Below are 9,673 nucleotides of genomic sequence, written 5' to 3' on the forward strand. Positions count from 1 at the left end.
TTGTATTTTTACACCAGGTCATATTTTTAACCCGTAAAATGCTATTAACGACCAAGTTATAAGTTCGAGTAACATTCATACTTACAATTAAATACCGAAATTTCACCCTGTGGGCACAAATTTTCATAGAATTATTATTAGTAAACTACTTGGGTTTAGGATTGAATGTTTAGTTTAATTTGTAAAACGTTGACATAAAAACATGCGGTAACTTTAATAATAAATTGCTCTAAAAATATATAGCGTAAAATAGCATTTAAACCGGCCTGATCGGGCTCGAATCGCAGTTAGCGCGTTTGACACATCAATACTGATTCACGGCTGATCAGGGCGCATTGTATATTCCCCGTCCTCTGTTGACAAACAATTGCAGTTAGTAAATACCAATTTGCGACTCGAGGTGCACATCACACATCATCATCACATCGTGGAATAAGATCTTGGCGCATTGCCCGCAGAGGAAAGTTTATGTCTACTCTAAATAAACGATAATAATGCGATCTGCGGGTGCCATTCGCCTTTGTATCCCTTCTATTCAAAGTGCTGATAAAGTTCGGCGCTGACGAACTGTGCCCGCTGCGCTGGCGTCATGTTGAGATTACCGCGGTGCTTGTTGTTGTAGGCCCAGATGACTCCGGTGGCGATTAAGGCAATGGTCAGCCATCCCATGAAGAACAGCTGCAGCCACATGTGCTCTCCGCCGCTGTGATCCACAATGATACCAGCGAGGATGGTAATGACGGCCAGACCGAGATTCTGTATCGACTGGCAAAAGCCGTAGGCCGTGCCCAGCTGATATTCCGGAATGATGAGCGCCACTAGCGGCCACAAACTGGCCGCCAGCATAGAGTACGAGAGTCCCATGATGGACATTCCCACATAGGGCGTCAGCTGGGTGAACGTGAGCAGGGCATGGGCTCCAATAGTAGTCAGTGTCGCAGTGAACACCCAGGTCACGTTTTTGCCTACTTTGTCGATAATCAATCCGAAGAAAGGCGACGATGCGGCAGCAATTAGGTAGACCAGCGAGTCCACGGTGTTGGCCTGCGCCGGCGTATAACCGAAGCGATCGACGAAGAAGTTCTGTCCGAGGGCAATGAATGGAAAGATGGCCACGTAGTAGGCCACGCAAATGATGGACACCAACCAGAAGGGCGGTTTGAACGTAAAGACGTCCGTTAGCTTGGGAATCTGTCCGGCCGGGTTAGTGTTTCGCTGCAGAATCCGTTCGGCCCGCTTGTCCATCCAGCCGAGGATGAGGGCGCAGATCATGGACATCACACAGGTGCAGGTGGCCAGCAGCAGCACAACGCCCAGAGCACGGTGTCCCTTGTAGAAGTTGCTGACATAGTCGTAGATGGGCTGCATCACCCAGAAGTTGACGGTGCTGCCAAAACGGGCCACCGATAGCTGCAGGCCGAAGACCATGTTCAGTTCCTTTCCCTTGAACCAAAGCACAGCATAGCTATTCTGAGCCACGGCCAGCGATTCCGCACCAATGCCGAAGATGAACCGTCCGAGGATCATCATCCAGAAAGCGTCCAAAATGCCGCCGCAGGCGAAGATTAGCTGGCCAACAAGCAGGACCAGCATGTAGATAATGGTGCCGAGTCGAATGCCGAACAGCCGGTCGATCAGGAAACCGCCCACGAAGCACAGGACGACATTGGGCCACGAGTAAATGGAGTAGATGAGCGTGAACTGGGTGGAAGTCAGGTTCAGATCCCGCTTGAAAACGTTCTGCAGGGCTCCGGGGTTATCGTAGCAGAAGTAAGATCCAAATCCGAGCAAGCACATGAACACTAGTGCCAAGAACCGGTGACCCCTGCTGGCAGGATTGCAGCAGCCACCGGAGGGCAGGCTCAACTCATTGTCCTGCCGGCCGCCGGCCACCTCGTCCACATCGGTCGGATGCGACACCTCTTCGTTGTCCACGATACGTTCCTCGTCCTCGCGCGCCATCTCTGCTGGCTCAATCCGTACTGACCAGTGATTGGAACTATGTTCCGCAGAATGGGCGTATTCAAAACTGTATGATTAATCGGCCTTCTGATTTCCTGCTGCACTTGTTTTTTGTTTTTTGCTGCTTTTGCAAATGAATTTATGCGAACGAGCGAGTTGAACTCTTCTGCTTTGTCTTCGCTTATCTCGCTGCTTTTTTGTTTTTGTTTACTGTACTCGCACTAGTACCCTTTGTCTATTGATAGTTGTTGCCTGTATGGGTTACACTTCTTGTAGTTGTTTGTCTAAGTTCATCGGCTATCAATTTTCACACTCTACTTACATCGGTATTATGCAAATTCCCAGTGACGTGTGCACCCGCACTTTATTGCTGCTCAAATGAAACTAAATTGTTTTCTCTGCCTAATTAGCGTTAATTACGCATATACAATGGCAGGGCTGCCAACTCGTTTGCGGGCAGGGCTGTCGAATTTGCTGCAGGTGTAAGAAAACAGCTGGTCATCGATAATTAATTATTAATTGGGTAATTCCTTTTAATGTTGATTTACTAAAATCTTGAGTAATTAATGATTAAATATATAAAATTAAAAAGATACAAACTATTGTGAACACATGAAAAAATTTAATTGTTTAAGACTACTGACAAATTTAAATTGTAGGGGAACACCCTTAACGTAACCACTTTTAATTTAAATAAAATGAGCAAAATTAAATAACTTAATTTATTTAGAGAATCATAATTTTAAACCTGTGTTAGGTAAGCTAATCCCGTTAAAAAAAAAACATTATTTCAACTTGTTTTGATTTTCTTAGAAAGGCCTGGCAACTCTATCTCAGCAACGCCAAGTTGAAGCATGTTTTCTTGATTTTTACCGGGTAAAATGTATTTAATTATATAATCCAGCGGCCTGTGCAGCGATGGATCGCATTGATGTCACCAAGCGTAAACCCAGACGCACCCACGGCACACCATCCTATGCGTACCGTAATCGATTTGCCTATGCCCTATTGGCTGCCGGAACTGCGTTGTTCGGAATTTGGAGGTGATTTGTACATGGAAGTTTCTGATAAATAGGGTTTTAATGGGAAATCTTTTGCAGTCTGACGCCCATACAACGCATCGCCAACGAAAAGCTCTCCCAGGTTGTGGCTCAAACGGAACAAGAGCGCGATAGAAAAGGACTTTTCGATTTTGCAGCCCCGAGAACTTCAAAATTCATCAGGGAGGCGATCAAGGAAAGCGAGGAGCAGAGGAATAAATAATGGATCGCAAGACGCGTCGGGCCAACTTCAAAAACCTGCAGCCTCGGTAATTTTAATATAACCTTACCTGTTGAACAATAAAATGTATGTAGCTATCTAATCAAACACTTGGTTTTCCTTTCCATCCTAAGATCGACGCGAAGCACTAAAGCACCCACTGATACATTATTGCTATCAAACTTTTTTGCCACACCCGAGGAAGCTGGAGAGAATCCTCCATCTCCAGCTGCAGTTCTTGCAGAGCCTGATCCTCCAGCACCCAAAATCAAACCAATACGCACCAGCAATGTGTTCGAAAAACCTGGTCCCAAGCCAAAAAAGGCACCCAAACTTAAGGGAAGCAGTGCCTCATCCACGGGTGGTGCCCGTCGAGGACGCGGAAAGAGCAAACAACAGCCCAGTATCAGCAACTTCCTGCGGAACGAACAGATCTTCGCCGAGGTGACCGCCCAGCACTGCATGGCGGACAACTTCAGCCCGGATGACATTGAAATGGCGCTGGCGCTGTCCAAGTCGGAGGCTGAGAAGCGGGGGCTTCTGCGCTTAAACGACGATGAGGACGAAGTGGTTAACCTCGTCGATGATGAAGTGGCGTCTACGGAAAAAATACGGCTGAAACTGCAGAAGTATGGCTTTCGGACAGCCGCCAAGGAAGGTAAGTCATCCAAAAATAAAGTTCATCCAAAGGAAGTAGACGAATCTATTGTTTATTTTCTTAGATAAATTATTTAATTATTTTCTACCTATGACTGTCACAATGAATAGAGTCAAATGTAGAAGACATGCTCTGTTATCTCTTGCAAAATAAAATCCAATAATACTTATTATCCAATTTCAGATTACAAATCCTTGGCGGTACTGCCTGTTGTGGCAGGAAAGGGTGGTAGACGCGGCAAGTGGGCTAATAAGTTCACTGCCCTAACCTTACGCAATCCGGAAGTGCAACAGAAGAAGCTGGATGAGAAAGTCTCCGCATTGCTGGCTAAACAAGTGCGCACCAAGAAGCCTCAGGGCGAAGACAGCTTGATGCCGACTTACAAAGTGATTAGTTCATACCTTCATCAACTCCAAGTTAAATGTGAATCTCGAATAATACGGGAACCAGACGAAGGTGTCATAGAAGATTTAAGTTTATACTACGTAACCGACTTGATTGAAGTTAGCCAAGCGCCTGCCCACCATCTTCTAAAGAATTGGGCTGCAATACAAGGAAGGGATTTATCTCCAGAGCGTGAGACCCAGAAAACCCGCCGACTGAGACTACAGCTTGAACTTGTGTACGAGGAGTTGGAAAAGCATTTCGGAGATCAACAGAAGTTAGATCAACAAGTGATCGAGGCACTTGATGAACTAGAAAAGCTGGTGGCAGAGAACATGATCGAGGATGACTCCAAAGTGGATTATAATTTGGAGGCAGAAACATCCTCGACTAGCAGCAGTCCTTCGAAGGAACCGCCAGATAAGAGACCAAAAAGGTCAATGGATGATAAAGAAAACATGCAACCAGCAACTTTACCAGCTTGCTTAAGCGTTCCCAATCAGATAACTCGATGCACTTCGCCCGATCTGTTTGCTGATTCGGATGATGATCTGGATATGGCAACGAATTCTATTTCTAACGAACCCACGGATGTAAAGGACTTTTCTATGAAGGTTTACAAGAACATTAGTATTAGTGAACGATCGTCTCCGGTGAAGGAAGTGGAAATTCAATCCAGCAATGAAGATCCTACTCAAATATCGACATATGAGGTATTCTCCAGTGATGAAGGTAAGAACATATATTTTTACAGTTATATGCTAATGCAATTATATGCTAAAAACATTTTAATTTATTTCTAGTAAAGATTGTATCCAACGCTACACAGAAAATGACTGCTTTTGAGGGTAAGTTTTAGTTTTTAGAAATTTGTATGAACAAATTCTAATCCACATTTTATTTCCAGATAAACCTATAGAAGACTTTATTGATCTTACTCAAGAGTTTGAAATGATAGAATTTAATGACCCAAACTCGAAGATCCTAAGTTTAATTGCACCATCTGAAACCGATTTCAATAGTGAGAACTTAAATGAGGATATTTTGTTAGGTTCCAGTAGTCAGGAAGAAAGCTGTCCTATTTCCAAAGTGCATAAATTTTCTTTGTGGACAGCAGAAGACGATGAAGATAAAGAAGACATTTCCTTAAACATGGAAAAAGACACCCAAAGTTCCGAGCAGTCATCATTTCATCTAGACATTATCACCACACCAAATGACACTAAACGAAGTTCGAGTTTTAGTGAACTGAACTTTTCTAGGAACTCGATGCGAAGGAGCGTTAGCTTATCAACTGATCACAGCTTTAAGAGTCCGCTTAATTGGAAAATCAACCTATCAGCTGAGAAGAGGGTATCCCCAGCTCTTTGTGCTTATAAGCACTCGGATACAAGTTTTGATTTAACCCAAAACAGCGATGACGAAAATGATGTGATTTTGCTTTCCGATGAGGAAATTAATTACTCCATTTGGAAGGCCAATAGGACGGTTAAGTTTCAGGATGTTGAGGACGAAAGCTCGGACAGTTGTTTTGCTTCTCCAGTATCTAAGAAGCGAGCTGTTCCACATTTTCAAACTGAAGACGATCTGGATGCGTTCCTAATGGCCTTTCCTTCGGATAGGGATGGGTTACGAAATTCACACTCGCCCAACAAGAGCGTCCTTAGCAAGGAGCGTGCAGAGTTTGGGATATTAGATGCGGCTCCATCACAGCCATTTATTTTTTCACAACTGCAGAGCCCCGTCATAAAAGACTCGCCAACGAATATCGATATTAACTGGGCAGAAGCATCGTTTTTGGATGCACCAGTGAAGCCTTTTGCCCGCAGGAGTAGTCACAAATTCAATGACCTTCTGGCGAAAATCGACCAACCTGACGACTTTGATGAATTTGATCAGATGGTTTTCCGAAACGCCAAAAATACCACTATTGCGGCGGAAGCAGATGTCATGCCTAGTGGTCTGGATCTTTTGTTGAAGGGGGAAATTAAAACACCAGCAAGGCCAGAGCCTTTGCGTGAAAAAAAATCTCCTGTAGTGCCGGATCAAGTAGAGGTAGATGGAAATGTGTACACCGTACGTGTGTGTCAAACCCCCAAACCCGATTTCACTACCCTTTCCGAGTCGGAGATTCTACAACAACTTTACAACTACGGAATTAAGCCCCTTAAACGCAAGCAGGCCATAAAAATGCTAGAGTTTATATACAATCAAACGCATCCCATTATGCAGACTGCTGTTGATCAGGATTTGCCACCCAGAACTGAGCCCCTTGGCCGATCTAAATCCACTCCTGTGATGATGGCGGAACCCCGCTACCAAGTAGTCAAATCAACTACTGAGGCCTCGTTCTCCCTGACGCCAACTGAGCCGAAAAAAGATTTCAAATTTAACGATGCCACCGGAAAGGAACTTTTGCGTTTTTCCCAATCTCTTCCGGCGGGTCTCTGTGATGACTTTGAGCTATTTGTCACGCAAACAAACATTTCCAAGAAAACTCCACAGCCACTGGTTCCGCTCCACATCGCCTGGCACAACCTTCTTTGCGCAAATACGCAACTGCATGAGAGTGTTCTTAGGTATGAACCCATTGATCTGCAGGAGGTCTATTTATACTTAAAGCACATGGGACATCGTTACGATCCCAAGGATTTAAAAACCTTTTTTGACCGACGGTGCATTATCTTTCGCTATGAACTGGCCGCTCCCGGCAAGCAAGCGGATCGTCATGTGCGGAAGCACCCAAAGAAGCCATCTAGAAGGAAGTAGGTTAAGATTTCTTTGTAATTATACTTTATACCCTTTACCGAATGCTTTGTATTAATTTCTAGTATAACCTTAGAATGGATTATTGAGTAAGACATTGTTATTTGGCATATACCGCCTTAAAATTATTTCTTGTGAAATTTATCAACTAAAAATGTATTCCACACTGTCGAAACACGTACTGCTTTTTTTTTAATGAATACGTTTGGGAACAAAAATTAAATGCAAAAATTTGGGATGAAGAAGGCGTGGTATGCATTATTTCTCCTTTTATCTAAAGTTACTACTTATAATTAAAAAATAACCATATCCCAATTAGCTTTCAAGTAAACAAGAAAATTTTTGTTTATTCTTTTGTGGCCATAAAGTGTAGCTTTATTTAATGTATTTTTTGAAGACAATATTGAAAACTTAGCGGACAAATACAAATGTATGGAGTTTGCATTTACTGTTGTAGATACAATACAAAAGATATGTTTAATAAAAATAGAAAATTGGTCAACATTAAATGCAGCCTATGTTGTCTACCCAAAAAGGGTATTTACCATATAATTTAAATACAGTTCGATCTTAGGTCACTAAAAGACACTTGGACGGTATAATTTTCTTATGAGTCTCTACATTGAAGGCACATTGTCTGATTGAAGTAAATGGAATGGAAACGGGTCATACCATATTTGTTGCCAAATGAAGCTATTTGTACTGCATACAAAATAGATATGGTTTTGGGTGCAGAAAGGTTAGTGGGTGTCTTACAGCAGCTAGGGTTAGTTTTAGGGAGATATATAAGAAGCAATTCATAATATTGCCGGCATGTATAAGAAGTATGAACATTATTATCAGGGCTGTCCCAGAATTCTCAAGTTGTTTTCGGGACATTTGGTTGGAAAACCGTCATAAAAATGACGTCGTGTTCCATAATTTGATATTGGGGTGTTTTCGACATTTCAATAGTTACTATTTGCGCTGATTAAAAATATTTACTAAAAGTTTAAAGTTTCAGGGACTCTTTTGGTTGGATGAGATTTCTGGGACATCCCTGTGTGAGATTAGGCATAGCTTATCTCATGCTCGTACGTTTTCTCCCGCAGGTCGTCGTCATCCGGGAGGGCATGGTGGCGCAAACCGCACAAACGGGGTCCAAAGCGCAGCATGACCATTATCACGCCCACGATGAACAGGGCTAAAAAGGCCACGGCGGGATAAAGGAAGTAAAGAGCCATGGCTACTTAGATGTCGCTCTCGCGCTTTTGCAGCTCCACGTATTCTTCGCGCTGGCGTTGCTGGTGCAGGGTGCGACCCTCTGGGCGTGGTGGACGCTGGTGCTGCTGCTGCTGTTGATGATGATGATGTGCCGAGTGCACAGGCTCCAAGTCGTCAACGCCAATAAGTACGTCGTCGGGAAACACTTGTTGATGGGTAGTGGGCTGAAAGAACCACAAATATTGAGTACATCTTTCTAAGTTTATTATTAAATACTAATTTACAGAATTAATTAAATGATAAATAGAATAAAAAGTATTTCTGAGGATCGAAAGTTTTTAAAGATAATAAGCTTCAGACATATATGTTTTTATTAATATACATTCTAATAAAGTTCAATAAATATGGTATATTGACTCACATGCAAACGACTAAAGTAGGAAGCGTCCTTCAGTTCGGTCAAGTCCAGTGGTGGCTGATTATGCGGTGTGGCAGACCAAATGGAAACCAACCAGCGGTTGCCCGTGTGCCTATCTTGCCAGTACTTGCGGTGCTTGGAGCAGCAGCCCAGGATAATGTTCAGTATGATAATCGTGCCCAGGACAACTGTGCAAATGGCGATGGTCACATAAAACGGCGAGAAGCTGCCGTAGATGTGGCCGGTGAAGTAGGGATTCTTTTCGTACGCCTTGCGTTCCTCTTCGATTGTGGACATAGTCTTTTAGGGGTGTGGTACTTAAAAAGCGGTCAATAGCCTGCTGCACAGGGCTCAATTGTCTGCAAACAGGAACAGGTAAAAATGACAAAACAGTTCAACCACCACGTTACTAGCAGCTTGCAACCCGTGAAACCAATTGCCACCAATTCTAATTTGTCACATTGGGCGTGGCGTCACCAAAGCAAACTTAGCCATGGTACCGGAATTCGGGTGTCCCAGTTAAACGTCGACCTTACTTACCATCTGCGCACGATTGTTGGTCACTGAGACTGGCACAAGTCCCATTCAGGTGTGTTAACTTTTAAAAGTCGTGGAATACAACAATTACAGCCACTTTGCAGTTACGAAAACAACGCCCAAAACCTGGCTCAGATAGTTAGTGGTGGTAGTTGTTGGCTTTTCCCGCAGGGTTGCAAGTGATCGGTAACTGTCTAAAGATCGTCATGAAATAATTGATTGCATATTTTTGGGGATTTCTTAATCAGTAGCTTACTTAATATATTTAAAACAGAGCTCGCAACAACAGAGCATGTTGTCTGCAAATATATGTGCCATTTCAAAAAGAGCAAAAGCTCTTTTGCGTTTTTTTCGTTAAGCTTCTGTTTTGCATATATGTAAAATTATAAAAATTCTCTATTAAACAAATTATATTATTTCTTTTTGACAACAACAAAAGTAAATGTAAAGAACGTTTGCATTGAGTGTTTAGGTCAATCGGTATT

General features: G+C 43.1%; 5 protein-coding genes across 8 annotated transcripts; 2 read left to right on the plus strand and 3 right to left on the minus strand.

Annotated features, from left to right (window-relative positions):
* Nucleotides 1-154: 154 nt before the first annotated feature.
* LOC108037371 (major facilitator superfamily domain-containing protein 1) lies at nt 155-2,417 on the minus strand. Of its 2 annotated transcripts, none has more exons than XM_017113923.2 (2): nt 2,285-2,417; nt 155-2,214 (listed from the first exon to the last, which is right to left on the minus strand). In XM_017113923.2, exon 2 carries the CDS (start codon nt 1,960-1,962, stop codon nt 532-534), a length of 1,431 nt encoding a protein of 476 aa, XP_016969412.1. In that variant the 5' UTR covers nt 1,963-2,214; nt 2,285-2,417; the 3' UTR covers nt 155-531. The 2 variants fall into 2 exon arrangements, with proteins under 2 accessions (XP_016969412.1, XP_016969413.1); XM_017113924.2 differs by having other exon boundaries at nt 155-2,228; nt 2,285-2,412.
* A 367-nt stretch (nt 2,418-2,784) lies between these two features.
* LOC108037373 lies at nt 2,785-3,325 on the plus strand. The gene is made up of 2 exons (XM_017113929.2): nt 2,785-3,005; nt 3,063-3,325. The coding sequence occupies exons 1-2, from the start codon at nt 2,881-2,883 to the stop codon at nt 3,223-3,225; spliced, it is 288 nt and encodes a 95-aa protein (XP_016969418.2). The 5' UTR covers nt 2,785-2,880; the 3' UTR covers nt 3,226-3,325.
* Nucleotides 3,165-7,212, plus strand: LOC108037372 (structure-specific endonuclease subunit SLX4). 3 transcript variants are annotated; one of them, XM_017113925.2, is made up of 5 exons: nt 3,165-3,271; nt 3,357-3,880; nt 4,064-4,996; nt 5,068-5,112; nt 5,172-7,212. In XM_017113925.2, exons 1-5 carry the CDS (start codon nt 3,225-3,227, stop codon nt 7,031-7,033), a joined length of 3,411 nt encoding a protein of 1,136 aa, XP_016969414.2. In that variant the 5' UTR covers nt 3,165-3,224; the 3' UTR covers nt 7,034-7,212. The 3 variants fall into 3 exon arrangements, with proteins under 3 accessions (XP_016969414.2, XP_016969417.2, XP_016969416.2); XM_017113928.2 differs by having other exon boundaries at nt 5,073-5,112; nt 5,172-5,275; XM_017113927.2 differs by lacking the exons at nt 3,165-3,271; nt 3,357-3,880 and having other exon boundaries at nt 4,836-4,996; nt 5,073-5,112.
* Nucleotides 7,213-7,369: 157 nt separating this feature from the next.
* On the minus strand, nt 7,370-8,253 carry LOC108037377. Its single transcript, XM_017113933.2, has one exon. It carries the CDS (start codon nt 8,251-8,253, stop codon nt 8,080-8,082), a length of 174 nt encoding a protein of 57 aa, XP_016969422.2. The 3' UTR covers nt 7,370-8,079.
* Nucleotides 8,254-8,259: 6 nt separating this feature from the next.
* On the minus strand, nt 8,260-9,330 carry LOC108037376. Its single transcript, XM_017113932.2, has 3 exons — nt 9,192-9,330; nt 8,655-9,010; nt 8,260-8,457 (listed from the first exon to the last, which is right to left on the minus strand). Exons 2-3 carry the CDS (start codon nt 8,946-8,948, stop codon nt 8,260-8,262), a joined length of 492 nt encoding a protein of 163 aa, XP_016969421.2. The 5' UTR covers nt 8,949-9,010; nt 9,192-9,330.
* Between the last annotated feature and the right edge of the window lie 343 nt (nt 9,331-9,673).

Source organism: Drosophila rhopaloa, unplaced genomic scaffold (genome assembly GCF_018152115.1).
Source record: "Drosophila rhopaloa isolate 14029-0021.01 unplaced genomic scaffold, ASM1815211v1 contig_163, whole genome shotgun sequence".
NCBI lineage: Eukaryota > Metazoa > Arthropoda > Insecta > Diptera > Drosophilidae > Drosophila > Drosophila rhopaloa.

What these genes read in the sequence shown, in the direction of transcription:
- LOC108037377 (XM_017113933.2), bottom strand. Translation starts at nt 8,253, where the DNA reads ATGGCTCTTTACTTCCTTTATCCCGCCGTGGCCTTTTTAGCCCTGTTC.
- LOC108037372 (XM_017113925.2), top strand. Translation starts at nt 3,225, where the DNA reads ATGGATCGCAAGACGCGTCGGGCCAACTTCAAAAACCTGCAGCCTCG. An exon ending in TCGGACAGCCGCCAAGGAAG is followed by an intron (nt 3,881 to 4,063) that starts GTAAGTCATCCA and finishes ATCCAATTTCAG; the next exon opens with ATTACAAATCCTTGGCGGTA. An exon ending in GAAAATGACTGCTTTTGAGG is followed by an intron (nt 5,113 to 5,171) that starts GTAAGTTTTAGT and finishes TTTTATTTCCAG; the next exon opens with ATAAACCTATAGAAGACTTT.
- LOC108037371 (XM_017113923.2), bottom strand. Translation starts at nt 1,962, where the DNA reads ATGGCGCGCGAGGACGAGGAACGTATCGTGGACAACGAAGAGGTGTCG.
- LOC108037376 (XM_017113932.2), bottom strand. Translation starts at nt 8,948, where the DNA reads ATGTCCACAATCGAAGAGGAACGCAAGGCGTACGAAAAGAATCCCTAC. An exon ending in CCTACTTTAGTCGTTTGCAT is followed by an intron (nt 8,458 to 8,654) that starts GTGAGTCAATAT and finishes TGGTTCTTTCAG; the next exon opens with CCCACTACCCATCAACAAGT.
- LOC108037373 (XM_017113929.2), top strand. Translation starts at nt 2,881, where the DNA reads ATGGATCGCATTGATGTCACCAAGCGTAAACCCAGACGCACCCACGGC. An exon ending in GCGTTGTTCGGAATTTGGAG is followed by an intron (nt 3,006 to 3,062) that starts GTGATTTGTACA and finishes AATCTTTTGCAG; the next exon opens with TCTGACGCCCATACAACGCA.